This window comes from Perca fluviatilis, chromosome 14, assembly GCF_010015445.1.
Source record: "Perca fluviatilis chromosome 14, GENO_Pfluv_1.0, whole genome shotgun sequence".
In the NCBI taxonomy this organism is placed as follows: domain Eukaryota; kingdom Metazoa; phylum Chordata; class Actinopteri; order Perciformes; family Percidae; genus Perca; species Perca fluviatilis.
The window spans coordinates 36405300-36422799 of NC_053125.1; the positions used below are offsets into that span (position 1 = coordinate 36405300).

The 17500-nt window shown below is 39.0% G+C and overlaps 2 protein-coding genes across 2 annotated transcripts in view; one reads left to right on the forward strand and one right to left on the reverse strand.

Annotated features, from left to right (window-relative positions):
* Positions 1-4143, reverse strand: part of LOC120572638 — a 6845-nt gene extending 2702 nt beyond the window's left edge. Inside the window, exons 1-2 of the mRNA XM_039821957.1 lie at positions 4128-4143; positions 1284-1427 (exon numbers count right to left, since the gene is read on the reverse strand). Coding sequence (XP_039677891.1) covers positions 1284-1427; positions 4128-4143 — 160 coding nt within the window. The remainder of the gene's footprint in view (positions 1-1283; positions 1428-4127) is intronic.
* An 11392-nt stretch (positions 4144-15535) lies between these two features.
* The window catches only part of LOC120572853 (gastrula zinc finger protein XlCGF67.1-like), a 6462-nt gene continuing 4497 nt past the window's right edge, over positions 15536-17500 (forward strand). Inside the window, exon 1 of the mRNA XM_039822353.1 lies at positions 15536-15684. Within this exon, the coding sequence (XP_039678287.1) occupies positions 15586-15684 (99 nt within the window). The 5' untranslated portion in view covers positions 15536-15585. The remainder of the gene's footprint in view (positions 15685-17500) is intronic.

The window sequence follows — 17500 nt, forward strand, 5'->3', positions numbered from 1 at the left end:
TTTCTAAGAACATTCTAAAACAGATACATGCATAAGAAAAAAAGAAGAAAAAAAAAGAGAAATAAAAAGGAAAAATCATAGGCATTTCTTCACACACACCTTCACTCACTACACAACTAAACAAAATAATACTAATAACAATAGTTAAAAATGGTTACAGTTTTGATTTGCCTTTAGCCACAACTTAATGCTGGAAGTACATTTTTTGAAGTCCGATATGACCTTAATGTCAGCTGGTAATAATTCCATAGTCTACAGCTCTTAACTGAAAAGGCAGTCTGTACGAAGCTTGTCCTACAGTATGGTATTGTACAGTTATGATTTTTACTGCTTCTAGTAACTCTTTGGCTGCTCTGTATTTGAATAAATCTACTAAGTGGCTCAGGTGCTAAATTATTAATACACTTGAAAATTAATTTAAGAAAACATAAATTACTAAAGCTTTCAAAGCTTAATATATAATATTTTTCAAGGATGTAACAGTGGTGGTAGCGGATGGGCTTCTTATCCATAATTTGTATTGCTCGATTGTAAAGTGAACCAATACGTTTTATTTCAGACAGAGCTGCTTGCGCCCAAACTGTCAAGCCATCAGTGGGAAATGTACTGCTCGTTAAAGTTTAAATGGTGCTAAAACTCAAACTTTAGATGCTTCTGATATAAAATCAGCAGATTTTATAAGATTATTTATAGGGGGGGGTTCAGCCTTTAATGGACAGTACAGGTGAGAAAGGGGGGTTGGGGAGACATGCAGTGAAATCGTCACAGCTCAGAGTCGTACCCTGGACCTCTGCGTCGAGGCATAGACCTCTTAATATATGTGCCCCTGCTCTACCCACTGAGCCAACCCGGCCACAAATCAGCAGATTTTTGAATGGAGTTTGGTGCACTGTACTCGGTTCATAGTGTTATTTACTGCTGAGTAAAGTTTAAAGGGTGATAAAACTCAAACTTTAGATGCTTCCGATTGTTATTCAATTGTTATTGTATATATTTTTTTTTTTATAAATTTGTAAATTCTATTGTATTGTTAAACTGTATATTTAACAGGTTTTTTTTAAATATTCCTTTCTGTTTTTATTTCTTTATATGTTAAGTGAGTGTTGTACTTTGAGAGCAAAGATTAACCGGAGTCAAATTCCTTGTTTTTTCATGCAAACCTGGCCAATATAGCTGATTCTGATTCTGATTAAATCAGCAGATTTGTGAATGGAGTTTGGTGCACTGTACTCGGTTCATAGTGTATTGTTGTTATTATTATTATTATTATTATTATTAGCCACCTGTCCTGCATAGAGTGACCCGAGGCTGCAGGAGAAGTTCCAGCAGCCTCCTCTGCCGCTCCCTCAGAGCCGAGGTCTCCTCCTCGTATCCGGCCAGAGTTCTCTCGACCACCGCTAAGATCTCCTGCGCGGCGGCGGTCAGTTCTCAAAGGTAGAACTTAAAACTTGCAAACAAAACATTTGTGTAGTTGTAAACTATTGGTCTTTTATTTGTTTGATATTATGTCCTTTTGTTTACAGTTCCCTCTGCTTCTTTCTCAATGATCAGTCTTTTGCTCTCTCCATCACGTTTGCAGTCATGCTCACAGCTTTCTCCTTTGCGCTCCCTGAGTTTTTGCTTGTGATTCTGACACAAACATTTCGCGTGGGCGGGTCTTACAGGGGTGCTTCCCCATTGGTTATAGAGATTTTAAGTGATAGCTCCGTGCCCTGGAAGTTGTTCCTTGCCTGGCCACTATTTGTGCCAATTGATAGACGGACAGACAAATTTCACTCAACCAAAACAAAGTTTTGGAATGAAAAAAAGATTCATAAAGTGTAAGTATTGAATATGTAGCTATGTTATCTGTGCTGTAACGTTAATATACGTAGTGTTTTCTTGTCATGTTAAGTTAATAGTAAGTTAAATATAAGTTTTGTTATGTAGCTAGCCAATAATTATCGTTAATGTTAGCTAACGTTGACGTTAGCTAACATGCGTGTGTGTGTGTGCGCGTGTGTGTGCGTGTGTGTGTGTGTGTCTAACTGGAAACAGAAACGTTTTAACATATAAGTTACATCTTAGTTTATAGTTGTAATATGCAATACATGAGCTGTAAATGGCGTTTTGATTCATATGGAGGGCGCTAGCTGACTAAAGACAGTTCGGTAACGTTAACTTACTTTTCTGAAGCCGTTAACGTTAGAGCGATGTCAGTACGGGATAATAAGCTAAATGAATGCCAGGAAAAGGGGCGCTTTTGACTGTAACTGTATTTCAGTACTTCCAACAGCTTATCTAACCAGGAGAAAAATAAATGTTTCACCAGAATTAGCTTGTCATCATTCCTGTCAGTATCACAGTAGCATGATTAATGCAGTACATAGCTGTCCCATCGGTAACGCTATCGTAACTGTCATTTTCTCTCCGTAGAACAATACAATATTGTGGGACCTGACCAGGAATAACTGGCGATCCAGTCACAGGTAGGCAAGTATATGTTCTATTATAACATTATGATACATCACAATATCACTATTGCCACAAATTCTCATGTTAATGTGTCTGGCAGCCTTGTGTTGAGTCGAACATTGTTATTTTACAAGCTTTATAAGACATGCAAATCTACTAAAATCCAAATACATCTATTGGTATATATTTCATTATGTAGGCTGTTGGGTCATGGCCATTTTGATCAAAGTCTAATCTGTGATAGGGTTGCACGATATTGACAAAATGTGATATTGCAATATCGATTATGAATATTACGATATAGATATTAATTTTGATATTTTTAAACATGTAAAATTACAAAAGTTATGGGAAAACACATCAAAATAGATTCATAACAAATAAAAGAAGTTGTCGTACAAGGTTTATTTCAACTGACGGTTATATTGGACTGGTCCAACATGAATGAATAAATAAATAAATAAATAAGGACCATGTCTACAGAACAGGACATGTTTTACTGGTTGGACAGTATAAAATATATAAATAAAGAGAACAGGACATGTTGTACTGGTTGGGCAGTATAACATATATAAAGAGAACAGGACACAACTTTTCCTTCGCTTCTCTGATTCGTTCCGTTTTGTTTTCTCTATCAATTTCTTCACTTACACTGTCACTCTGTCGAAATATGCACACATGTCACGTGGTACGCTCCATAGGGTTTGTCACGTAGTGGACCCGTGTGCTAACATGTGTGGTAACTGGCCAATGAAATGATGATCATTATAGTGTTTCAAGCGGGCTCTAAATCGAACACAACTAAGCCACACAGCTAACAGACGGGACGCAGCGCTCCACATTATAAACAACATATTCCAAATATTGCAACCCCCTTCGATATAATATTGCTCAACGTGATATTGCGATAACGATATTGAGTCGATATATATCATGCACCCCTAATCTGTGATAAAAAAATTGCATTTTACCATGATGTTGAATGTTATGTAGACATCAAAGTTACTTGGGGCTGATTGACTTAGCAATGTCTGTGCCTGCAGGACCAAGTTCGAGAAGAAATCTTGCAGAGGATTCACGCAAGGTTTAGCTTGATTCTCAGAAATGAAATCCTCGATTTGGATTACCTCCGCGACGTTGCTCAACAAGAGCTTTCCTTGGCAACAGTGGCATCACATCACGTAAACATCCCACTGGAACTCATTAACAGTCTGCAGGAGTTGATCAACACCCTTAGCTTGCCTGTTGAAACTGATGAAGAATCATTGGTTAATATATCAGATATTGTAACTGCCACTGTGGGGAAGCGTAGACAACCATGCCTGCAAATTGATGCAGATCACCTTAAAAGTCTCCTTTCCACTGCACTTCCTTTGGAAGATTTAGCAAGGTTGTATGGTGTTTCAAGAAGAACACTCAACAGGCAGATGAAAGAACATGGCCTCTCTGTCCGTGGATGCTATTCCAAAATATCGGATGATGAACTTGATCGTACTGTTAGGTCCATCAAATCAAGAATGCCCCATACTGGGTATAGATTGGTGAAAGGTGAGCTGTTAGCCAGAGGCTGCCGTGTGCAATGGCATAGGGTGAAGGCTACAATGCATCGGGTGGATGGTTCTGGAATTTTGGCCAGGATGATCCAGCTTGGATTTGTAGCTCGCAGAAGCTACTGTGTTCCTTCACCATTGTCCTTGGTTCATGTAGACACCAACCATAAAAGTATTTCAATATATCATATAAACCCAGTAAAAAAAAGAAAAAATCTGAATGCTTTGTTGACATCCTGAATAACTAATTAGGTAGGACCAGCATGCTAACCTATGCTATATGCAACACTTGGCTGTATTAATGATGCAGCCATTGTCTTCTTTTAGTGGTCTTATGATTTACATTATTTTCATCCTCACCAAACCATACATTGAGGCTGAGCCCTCATGCCCTCTATCAACACTGCATATTTTCTTGTTTTTTACACTTTTCCAATCACATCTGAAACATTTACAGAACAGTCTAAAGTGTATAGGTACTGTGGCATGTACTGTATGTACTTTCTTTTCCTCAGATTTAATATCGTCATATTTGGTGGGATTGATGGTTTCTCAAGAACGGTATGTCAAAGTCATTACAAAATAAACTAAAAAATAAATGTGTCACAGTGATGAGACTTAGTTTTATAGAATTCTGTCTCTCTTTTACATAGATCCTATATCTTGAAGCTGCTGCCAACAACAAAGCCTCAACTGCATTGTCCTTCTTCTTGGTTGGTGTCCACAAACATGGATGGCCCTCAAGGTAGGAATTACATCACAGTACTGATATTGGACCATTATTTTATGTCTTATGTCCTACGGGCTTCACTATTGGCTTATCCCATGGGCCAAGTCCCTGCACAATGTTTGATGACTGCTTTTATATTCTTTTAGAGTACGTGGTGACCAAGGGGTGGAAAATGTGGACATTGCCAGATGCATGTTTTCTGTACGAGGAACTGCCGGCAAAAGTGTCCACAATCAGAGGTAAAAGGCACCACTATATGTTAGAGCAGAACCTTACATAAGCACTTGGCTTGAACCGTTGTTGGCCTTCTTGTTCACTATGTTAATTTGTGTGTATTTTTAAATACATTATTATACTCAGAATAGAAAGGCTTTGGCGTGACGTGTGGTCAGCTGTCTCCTGTAACTACTATGAGGTACTACATACAATGGAAGAAGAACGACTGATTGACCTCTCGGACAAGATGCACATCTTTTGTTTGCATTATGTGTTCCTCCCACGACTGAAAGCTGACCTGAAGTACTTCATGGGTAGCTGGAACAAGCATCCTATCAGAACTGAAGGAAACTTCTCTCCAGAGCAGCTGTGGCACATAGGAATGCTCCAAACACCTGTGGCTGAGCCAGAGGTAGAGGTAAGCTTGAATTATTCTTAAAGTTCAGTGTTATTTGCACTCGTTTCCACTGAATCTTACCCAGTTGCCAACATCATTCATTTATCTGAAAATGAATATTATCTCATGTCATGTGGGAGAGACCAGGACCAACCGTTTCTCCTACCTTTTTTCCCCACTATTATTTACTGTTAGCCTAAACCTAATTTTACCATAGGTTTAGAATAAGTGAGCACAAGTCAACCAACTTGGAGCCTGTTTACTCACATGGAACCTATACCTCCTGCTAGCAAAATTACATCAAATTCAAATATTAAGCTGCTGCTGTGTAACATTTGGCAAGTTGAATTTTGAAACAAGGGGGTAAGTAGGAAAATAAGATTGTTGAGCTTGCTGCCTAAAATAAGGGCAGTCTTTAACATATCATCCACAACACCCAATGTAGGCAAAACATTTACGTGTATACATTTTTTCAAATACTTTATGGGATCATATTCACAAAACATTGTCATTTGTATTTGGAAAATTCCCAAGCTTTAAAGGCTGCAATTTAAACACAAGACAACTGTTGCAGTATTGAATATTCATTATTTCATTGTGGTCCATTGAACTTTTGATAACCCACAGTTTAGACTAACAGGAAATAGTTTCCAGAAAACAAAGGTACCAGAAAACATCCTGAAGGCTGAGCCCTGGCTTCTGGCCTAGGCGTTTCAGAGCAGATGACAGTCTAATTTCACCTTACTTTTTTTCAGACATTGGAGCATCTTTTCCAGGATCACGGCTACAATCCTGACCCAGAGGAAGGAGTGGTGGTGACAGAAATCCCTAGCCCCCTATCAGACCATAACCTTGGTGTCCTTCAAGGCATCGACCTTAAGTGATAAGGAACTCTACATCCAGACGCTTGATCTTGTTCAAAGACTCTGTTTTTGAACAGTCCAAAATGTTGCCATTTTGTCCCATCTTTTGGTGGCAAGAAATAGACAGTGAAACTGCATACCATCTGAACCCCTGAAAACATTGCAGAAAGTGACTGTGATTACCATGACTGTCTTGAGTTAGAAGGGGTCTAGCGCTGCACTGCATTACAGGCTGCATACCAAAACTGTTTCTTGATAACAGAATCAAATGAATTGAATGTATTATTCAATGCCACCAAGTCAAAGGTCTGTAAATGTTTTTTTTTTTTTTTTTTACCTGTCTGATTAAGCTTTGGCAGAAGATATTCTACATTTGGTAATGAAGTTTTGATTTTAATCAGTCAACTAGTTTGGTTTTAATTCTAGACATTAAGCCAAAAGTGCTGAACTGAAGCTGAATCTTTTTCCCAAATGTGAAAGGGTAGATGTCATTACAGTGTTGAAATCTAAAAAAATAAATAAATTGAAGTTTGTTGCTATGCAAAGATGTTGCGAAATACTCTTTGTGCTTTGAGTTTGCAAAATTTGTACATTTTGTAGCTAATAACTAGTAAATTATTGCAAAAGACAAATTAATCTTTAACATTATCACAAAAAAGTCACCTAAATAAGTTTCCATGAAAAGGTAGGAAATGGTAGGAAAGTTGTATATTGTGTAGATAATAACTATACATTTATTGCAAGACTTATTGAATTCATATTAATCTTTATGTGACATTATTGAGAAAACTAGCAACCCAAATAATTGTTACCATGAAAAAGAAAGCAGTACAGGTAGGAAAGTTGTATATTGTGTAGATAATAACTATACATGTATAGCAAAAGACTGTTATTGAATTCAAATGAATCTTTAAGATTGAGAAAACAAAGCAAACCAAATAATTCTTACCATGAAAAAGAAAGCAGTACAGGTATTCTAAAAACATGTACAGCACTCTGGGTTGTAAAATGTCTGACCTGCTTCTAAAACGGCTTTGAACATTGTAATAGTTTATATATTACTTAAATTAGTAAAGAAGAGATCTAGCAGATAATTGTCTTTAAAGTACTTAGAGATGCATTTTTGATGCAAACACTGAAGTTGAAAACAAAATGTAACCATATGGTGGTGTGCACAAACTCAAACCATATCACAACCATACCATCTACAAATCCTGATTTTGTATCTGTGGCAAGTGCACACACTTGCTCATACTGCCATGTGTACTAAATAAGAGTGATCAGGATCAGCTGATCCGCTACAAAACTCAAAAGAGAAGTTAAGAATTTTTTTTTTGCGCAACATTACACCACATTAAATGTAACATTTAAGGTAATGCAAATACCTTTTAATGCATTTTTATATCCTGTAAAATCCTGCACCATGTTTGATTGCTGTTGCAACTAATTCTTTAAGCTCACTGTAGTTCCCACAATGTGCAGTGGGGAATGTGATAGTGGTTGTGCCTGCGCTAACCACCGGATAGCAAATTGTGTGGTCAGGCATCTGCTCCATACAACTGTGATCAAAGTGGACAGTGATCTTAAAATTCTCTCTGTCTGATAGAAGTAGGTCCCTGTGTGACTGTCCAGTCAACCACTGCATTACTTCTGGCACAGAAAGTTCATCCTCAGCATCAGCAGTTCCATCTGGGAAAATTCAAAATGATACAATGTCAAAAAAGATAAATATAATTGGATTGATTGACAACCTGGTCACAAGCAAGCAACATTCTGTCAAACCACTACACTCCCTATACAAACAAACTCTTAAGCTTCTTAATAAGAAATCCAAGCACCATCATTGACATATTTACAAAAATATATAACCTTTTAAGTCGGGAAAACATGATTACATATAAAGATCTGTCTTATTTACAAAATATTCCATGGACTAGCTCCTCCTGTATTGAGCCAGTTTGTGAGCACAGCAAAAACTGGTTATAGATGCACACGGAGTGCAGCGAAATGGAAATGCATTGTCCCGTTGAGAAGTGCATTTAGTCAAACTGCTTTTTCAGTTAGGGCTAATCGTGAGTGGAACTCTATCCCAAGTCACATTAGAAATTTTAAAACGTATGCCTCTTTTAAATTGAACTTAAAGAAGTGGCTAACAAGTAGTCAGCACTGTCAACATTAGTTTAGACACTAAAACTTCCATGCCATCTTGTCTCTCTGCTCTGTCTGTGTGTTTTTTGTGCTCTGCCTGTGTGTTTTTTTCACTATTGTATAGTTAGGCAAATCATGTTGCTTGTCAATGTCCCAGCAATGCTGTTTTTGTGCATGTCTACCAAAATGTATGTATACAGCCCGGTCTCATGGAAGTTCGTGTAAATGTGACGTTATTTGAATCTATTGATACGTGTTCACGGAGACGTTTTTGTCGTTTTTTACGTGGTGGACAACACGAAAATGTGAATGTATTGTATGTAATGTATTTCAATGGGAAGCATATTTTGTGGCCACAGCACGAAATTTTAGGGAGTAATATAAAAAGCCGAAAATCCGCGTAGTGAGGTTGGTCGGGGTGGTGGATGGGTCAAACAACACAGGACTTTCAACCGGGCGAGCGGGGATCGCATCCCGTTTGCGGCGCTTTGTTTCCCGGAATGGCGTCCCTGCGTGTGCCGTTTTGTCCCGCGGTTATGCGGTCGCCGTCTCCGGCGTTTAAAGGCGCTTTCTCCGGCGTTTAAGGCGCCCTTTCCCCGCGTTTAAGGCGCCTTTTCCCGTAAAGTTTTTCCTAAACCCAACCTCCGCCATCCCGTTATTGTGGGCGTCCCCCAGCGGGCTGCCTTGCGGGCCGTCTTGCGGGTGCCTCCCCGGTTTATGGAGCGGTCCTTACGCGCGCCTCCGGGCGGGTCCCCAGCGGGCGCGCCCGGCCCGCTTATGGAGCATTCCTTCCGCCCGCCCTTTCCCTGAGAAAATAATGTGACATTTACACGTAAAAAATAACGTGACAGTTACACGTAAAAAATAACGTTACAGTTACACGTAAAAAACGAGAAAAAGGTCTCCGTGAACACATATCAATAGATTAAGAATAACGTGTACATTTACACGAACTGACGTGAGACCGGGTTGATGTATATGCTATTGAGCCTTGTTTGGACAAGAATGTGTAAGCAGCATGAACTGAAAACCGACAACAATAATTATACTTATTAAAGACATTGCTTTGCTCAAGCACACTTACACCCCTCTTCTTTATAAAATTGATTGGATAACTCACAGGAAAGACCACATTATCTCCCTGTTTCATCTTATGGAGTAAACAACTCTTACCCTCAAGCTCTTGAAGGACATCCTGAAAGTGATTTAGGATTTGTGCCTCTTTGGTATGCCTCTGTGTACCACTTTCACTCATCACTTGGGCCAAGTGCGAGACAATGTAGTATGCGTCCACCTGGAAAAAAACACCAAAAAAATAGTGTATGTATATATATATATATATATATATATATATATATATATATATATATATATATATATATATACTAGGAAGTCACATTGAGATTAAAACCTCGTATTAGTCCAAGATTATTAAATTTACAGGTATCACCCTCATTTACATTAAATGATTTAACTTGTTTATTTAGAGCCACAGGAGCAAATATGCCTCTGGGTTGAAGAGATCATGGAAGCTTACCTTATCATCATCATCACCAGCCACAAAAAGGCCACGGCAAAGCTCTCTGTTTTTTTCCATGACACCTATGAGGCCGTAAAGGTTTAGTCCCTCACAGAGTTGCTGTAGCATCACAGTTCTTCTTGCAGCTGAGTGCAGCAAAATTGCTCTTTATATAGATACAACAGAAAAAGAAATGTCATGTACAGTATCCACACATTAGTTAATTAAATACTTAAAACTTTATGTAATTATTTAAACTTAAATAAGTTCTAATACTGCCATTTTAGTGAGTAGATGGAAGGATGCAAGACAGAGGGTAGAAATGAATAAGAGATAGACATATAAGAGAAGTAATTACACAATTCCAACCCTGCAAATTTTGTAATACATTACATAGCCATTTATAATGATATCATTTGTGGATGATGAAGTAAAAATGTATTTTGCTTTCTAAAACTGTTAATGTCAGAAACACACCGGAACATCCCATTGTCAAGGTCATTTAGGGAGTATTTCGGCATTTTACCCTTTCCATCCTCTCCCTCAAAAAGCCGAGTCTCAATGCCTGAAATCATCTCTATGGAAATAATGGAGTAACATTTTTTTAGGCACCTTTGCTGCACCATCTTGAAAGACAAAAAACACTTTCACCACTCAAAAGGGGAACACACTGAAGAAACTTTATGAATGACTGTCATGTTTATCTGTAAGTTAAGAAAAATGTAATGATCCTGACCTGTCAGAAATTCTTTATTTAATGCGCCCGTGTCTACCCCAGCCTCTCCCATGAATGTCACCTTCAAGGGGTTGACTGGGGAGCTGTTTTTTTGGCGCTGCCACAGCATCAGACCCTGCTCAAGAAGATTGACCCTGGAAACACAGATGCAAAACTCCTTGGTCGTGTCCACCTGACTTGCCAGCCAATGCAGTACATCTTCCTCACTGTAAAATATAATTCCCATTATTTTAAGTGAGACTCAATGCATACAAAATTGGACAATATTTTTCTGGGTCAAAAGAACACCCAGACACACTTAAGAAGTGCTTTCACACTGCACTTGAGATGTTTCAGTTCAGGCCTGAAGGAATTTTAACACAACCATATTTAAAGTGGACTAACCACAAAAGGCTTTTTTTGAACCTGCTCTGGAGCAGAGTTATAACTAACTTCAGTAATGGTCCTAGAATAAGTGTTGTCTGAATGGCCATGTGTGAACATGGTCTAAGCCAGCTCTGGGGCTAACCAAGTGCATTAAGAAAGCACTTAAATCTATGTAAGAAAATTTACATTTTCCATATATTTCAGACAGCAGCTTGAAGGTGAATTTGAGGCTGTAACCCAAAGTCAAAAAATGTAAAAAAATATATATATATATATATATTCTAATGTACCTTGATAGCTCATTTAGTGGCTCCTCTGACCGAACAGGGCTGTTATTCAGACAGGACAGCAGAAGAAAATTAAAATATGACCAATAATATTAATGGAAAAGTAGCCAAGAGTGCAATGTCAAAAGATTTCAAATAAAAGAATATTGCGAGATAAAGCATTTGTGCTGAATTCATAGGATTGGGGGTAGGGATTTCAAAAATGATTTTCCCGAATATATATCTTAATCTATATCAATTATAGTCAGATAGACAGATGCTCTAATAAAATGTGCATTAAGCAACATTAGGCCCTATCTTGCACTCAGCGCAATTACCTAGTATCATTCCTATTTTACACCCAATGCACAGCGGACCTTTCCCTCCACAGACGCAGACTTTACTTTACGTTCCCTGGTGCTATTTTGCAGTTTCAGAAAAAAATTCCACCACAGACCAGGAAAAACCTGGTCTAAAGTCAGTGGCGCTAATCTAAAGTCAGTGGTGCGTTATTCAGATGCTATTTTAGGGGCGCATGCTTGGCCATAATGTAGCGTGTGCACAACGCACATACACTTTGCTTCTCTCATCTACACGGATGCAGCAGTTACCATTTTTGCATTTTTGCAATCATACAGAATTACAAGGAAAAATCTGACTGAAAATGCGCTTCAGGTGTTTGGATAGGTCGGGAGGCACTTTACAGTACAGTCCTCAAAAAGTCGCCGCATTATTTGTGGCTCCCGCATAGCAATCCGCCATGGAACAAGCACGCCTGCTCTAAAAGGGAATGTGAGATGTTGCTGTGATTGGTTTATTGCACGTTAAGCCAAAACCACCCTTAGCTACTTCAGACCAACCCATTTTAGATTTGCGTCGGGTGCAAGAGTCATTTCACGTTTGATACTTGCGTTTCAGATCGTTAAAATAGGGCCCATTGTGTCTAAATCCACCTGCAGACCAACACACCATATGACACATATCACAAAACAGTAATTACCCTAATAATATAGCTACTGGTTGTGAGCATGTCTGGATTTGTCCTCAGCCAAACCTAAAAGGGCTAAACTGATAACAATACCTTTTGAAGTTGCCCCTCGAGTCCCCACAGACACTGGCGTGCACTTCCAAGGCCACAGTTGGAAAAACCACTTGACAAATAGGGCATGTTCCTTCTGTTGGCTGAAAGAAAAATACATTAAAACTATATCAAAAAAGTATAAACTCTCTGCATGAGCATTGGTTAGTGTGGTTATCGCCCTCAGATGTGAAAAGCAACTTACTGTTTCCTCAGAGAGTACCTCAGTTATCTAAACAGACAGGAAAGTTACATTTTAAATGAGTTACTTGTCATCCCTGTTTCTAGAAAGCTACTCAAAAGCAACAAGGAGATACATTTTTACCTCTGGATCAGAATCTGTGACAGTGTCTGGTCCATTGCACTCTTTTATGTGGAGGGCCAGAAGCTGCAGAGGCATTTCTTTTAAGCAATTTTTGCATTCTGCTTTTGGCATGAATGCCAATTCTTTTGCATCAGACGGAAGGGGGGAAAGATCTAATTCTTCCTGTAAAGGAATTATATAAAGTACAGTTTCCCCCCCTCCAGAGGCACTTTTTATTGTACCCCCTGTGTAACCGTCTGATTCCGGGGCTATAACTGAAAGCTGCCGCCTTCCATTTCCACCTGTTGAAAAATTATAAAAGTTATCGAAAAAAGGTTCAAAATATATTACAACATGCAAGTGAGTATTTTGTTTTCATACCGGCTGCTTTGTACAGAAGCCATCCACCTGAGATGTTTGCCATTTTAGGAAAAACTGATTTGAATAGGCTGGAGACCTAAAATGAAAGTCTGTATTATAAAATATATAATTTTGTGTGATATACAAAAGACAGGCTTGATAAGAGGGTGTGTCAGAGAAAGAACTATAGATCACCTCTGAATGATTAAGGTTTTCAGACATCAAAAGGGTCCTTTTCCCCAGACCAGCCTGCATGTGTTGCAGGTCCTGTGCTGGTGTAGGGGTCATTTCACAGTTTTTGTACAGGAGAAAAACAGTAAAATTGAAGGGGGTCCATTGCTTTGCGACCTTTGCTGGCACAAAGGTGCACTTAGAGCGGGGCGCAGAGCTGCGCTTTGAGCCCAGCCTAAAAAAATCCAGGGAAAGACCTGCAAAATATGTTTTACATTAAGTAAACAGTACTGTACAGTATATTGCAATAATGACAATCAGTTATGAAATTAAAATAACTCTTTGAGAACCATTACAATAATAGAATGTTTTACTCTGAAATCATTACTGTTGCATACAGTTATTTTTATTTTTTATAATCATGATTTTAAATGTTAAACCTGGCCATTTCCTCGTCCATGTTCGGGCATTGCCCCAAACTCTGTCCCTATCTCTGTCCCCTGCTCTCTGCTCTCTGCTCTGTGCTGGCATTGCCCAATGAACTGTTTATAATTCGTAAAATGTTCTGTACAGCTGCTGTAGCAGCCTCAGAACCGGGAGTAGAACCTTGCTGGAGAGTGAAAATAAACCTTTTTATCAGTGCTACGATTGCATCTTACAATCCTACCAGGTGATGTTGTGACAGACACAATATTATACCTTAGTGACATTGTGATGTATCTGTTTTTGACACAAATTCATACATTTTTATAAGGGCATACCTGTGACTGCATCGCCAGTTATTCTTGATCAGGTCCCACAATAATGTATAGTTCTACGGAGAGAAAATGACAGTTACGATAGCGTTACCGATGGGACAGCTATGTACTGCATTAATCATGCTACTGTGATACTGACAGGAATGATGACAAGCTAATTCTGGTGAAACATTTATTTTTCTCCTGGTTAGATAAGCTGTTGGAAGTACTGAAATACAGTTACAGTCAAAAGCGCCCCTTTTCCTGGCATTTATTTAGCTTATCATCCCGTACTGACATCGCTCTAACGTTAACGGCTTCAGAAAAGTAAGTTAACGTTACCGAACTGTCTTTAGTCAGCTAGCGCCCTCCGTATGAATCAAAACGCCATTTACAGCTCATGTATTGCATATTACAACTATAAACTAAGATGTAACTTATATGTTAACGTCAACGTTAGCTAACATTAACGATAATTATTGGCTAGCTACATAGCAAAACTTATATTTAACTTACTATTAACTTAACATGACAAGAAAACACTACATATATTAACGTTACAGCACAGATAACATAGCTACATATTCAATACTTACACTTTATGAATCTTTTTTTAATTCCAAAACTTTGTTTTGGTTGAGTGAAATTTGTCTGTCCGTCTATCAATTGGCACAACCAGTGGCCCCCGCCCGCTGCAGGCAAGGAACAACTTCCGGGGCACGGAGCTATCACTTAAAATCTCTATAACCAATGGGGAAGCACCCCTGTAAATCCCGCCCACGCGAAATGTTTGTGTCAGAATCGCAAGCAAAAACTCAGGGAGCGCAAAGGAGAAAGCTGGGAGCATGACTGCAAACGTGATGGAGAGAGCAAAAGACTGATCATTGAGAAAGAAGCAGAGGGAACTGTAAACAAAAGGACATAATATCAAACAAATAAAAGACCAATAGTTTACAACTACACAAATGTTTTGTTTGCAAGTTTTAAGTTTTACCTTTGAGGTGACAATTTTTTTGCTTGAGTTAGTGTTTTTTGTTTCATACTTGAGAAGTTTTGCTTGGAATTAAAGTCACAAAACTAATCCCATATGTTAAGAGAACAACAGCGCCACCTTGTGGATGAGCTGTCCCTTCAAACATAATACAGATTACTGAGTAAAGACAAAAAATTTGAAAACTACAACAAATCAAACTAAACTGCTATTAATGTATTTCAAATGCAAACATAAAAAAGAATAGAAAATAAAAATAAAGATATACAGTACATATGAAATTACAGTAAATAACCTAAAATTAAACTTAGTATCTCTGTTCTTTTATTGTCCATATTATTCATGTAGATTTGTCATTTTATCATCCTGTTTATGATGTATGTGTATGTTGTGTGTGATGTCTTTAAGCTACTGGGACCTTGAATCTCCTCTTGGGGGTCAAAAAAGTATCTATCTATCTATCTATCTATCTATCCATCTATCTAGCCATCTATCCATCTATCTAGCCATCTATCCATCTATCTAGCCATCTATCCATCTATCTAGCCATCTATCGTTGCAACGGTAACTCAGGGGGGCGTGGTTTAGTACGGCGTTGTGGCCGCGAGACGCTGCGAGATCGCGAGATTTTGCAGTGGCCATAATCCAGAGCGAGCAGCCACAGAGGAGAGCTGCTGGATTTCAGAGACAAAGAGAGGAATGGAGGACCAGACCTCCGACCAGAACCCGGAGCAGCGGAGCAACAAGGTCCCCAGAAGACAAGCAGCAGGCTCGGACTCTGATACCACCGATGTTCAGGTCAGTGTTCAGGACACAACAACGATACTAAACACACGCGGAAGAGGCTCGAGGCTCCGTGTATCGTCCGTTCATTCTGTTGTTAGAGATCAGACGTGGACAAAGGAAAGGCGTGTTTAGATGTCTCCGCGTCTCCTGCTTCCATCTTGTAGACACTCAAACTAACTAAATGTGTAGCGTCTTGTTCGCTTGCGCGGAACAAACAATGCTACATTTCCCTCCAAAACTAAACAATACAAGTTGCCGAACAAACACGATAATAGGCGAACTGTGGAGAGTCTCATTAACTGCAGACTTGAGATCGTAAACACTTCAATATAAAAACGACCCGATGAAACCAGTTGAGAAACGTTAACAAAGTGTTTTTTTATCCAGAAAAAGCGCAGTTTACTGCTCCAATATGGCGGCGACGTGACGTGCTCAGATACTAAAGTTAGAAAGATATTAGGCTCGTTCGAGATGAGCCAGATCTGCGCAGAATCGATCACCAGCGATCGGCGCCCAATGCATGCCGGTTAGATTTGTGTCCGACTTGATCCCGACTTGCTCTGACGTCATGCACACGTGGGCAACGATAATCTCACGAGACCAAGGCGGCCGCAGTTCTGAGACGCAGGTAGCGCAGTTGCTTTTCACCAACTGCAAGAGCCAGGCGGACGCAGGTGGACCCAGGGCATGCTGGGAAACGCCGGCCTCTCAGCTGATCGAACAGCTGATTGGTTCAGAATCGACTCAACATGATGACGTTTTATATCAACTTTTTATTGATTTTGAATTGGAGGGATTTTAACTGCAATTTGTCTGATTTAAAAGCTTATTCTGTACAGAACACCTGTTGTGTGGCTGATAGTTATGTTTAGAAGTCAGAGAGACTAAATCTGTTCAGATTACAGATCATCTACAGTCTGTTGTTCATTAAAATCAGCAACAGATGACATGTAGAGCATTTTGAGAGCTACTCTGTCATAATAAAATCAACTGGAGACTATGTAGGAGCTGATATATGGGTCTGATAACATTTTATTAAATCGGAATCGGACCCGAACGGACCGCAGTATTTGTGTCACTTCCTGTTCAGCCTGAAGGCTGCTGGAGTCAGCTGGAAAACTGTCCGACTTGAGAGCGGACTTTTGTCCCCGCCCCTGCTGCTGCCGCCTGCTCTCGTCTACTTTACAGGCGAGGCGCAGTTCATCTCGAACGAGCCTATTCACATCTTCGAACTTCCGGGATGAATTACTCTGTAGCGAAATGTTATTAAATCACAAACGACGCACCTTATACTACCGTAGTAAGGTAAACATCGATCTACAAACTCATTTCCATCTAAACGAGCCGTCCTCCAACCTGGAGTAAGACGAGTGTTTAGGGACCGTCTACAAACTACAACACCGAAAAGAGATACTACAGAAATATGTATTAATTTAATGAATAAATAAGGTAGTGTCTCCAAACTTACTTCAATTATAATGTGTCTCCTGCTGGTTGTACTACAGCACAGGAGGAATAAGAAAACCAAGAGGCAGTCTGCCACTTGCCTCATTTCTAATAAAGGATGGGGAAGGGAGGGGATGAAAAACACATTCTAATTAGCAACCAAGGCAATAATATATTCATTGTTATACTCCATTATATGTCTATATGTATGTGTATATGTACACTGAAAAAAATGAATCATTGACTTTAATTAAATTTATTAAGGCAACCGGTTCCACGTATTTTTATTCGGTTAATTAAAAGCAAAAATATTAAGTTTGTTTAATTTAACTAACTTATGTTACAGTAACACAATGATTGTAAATTCAGCTAATTAAAATGT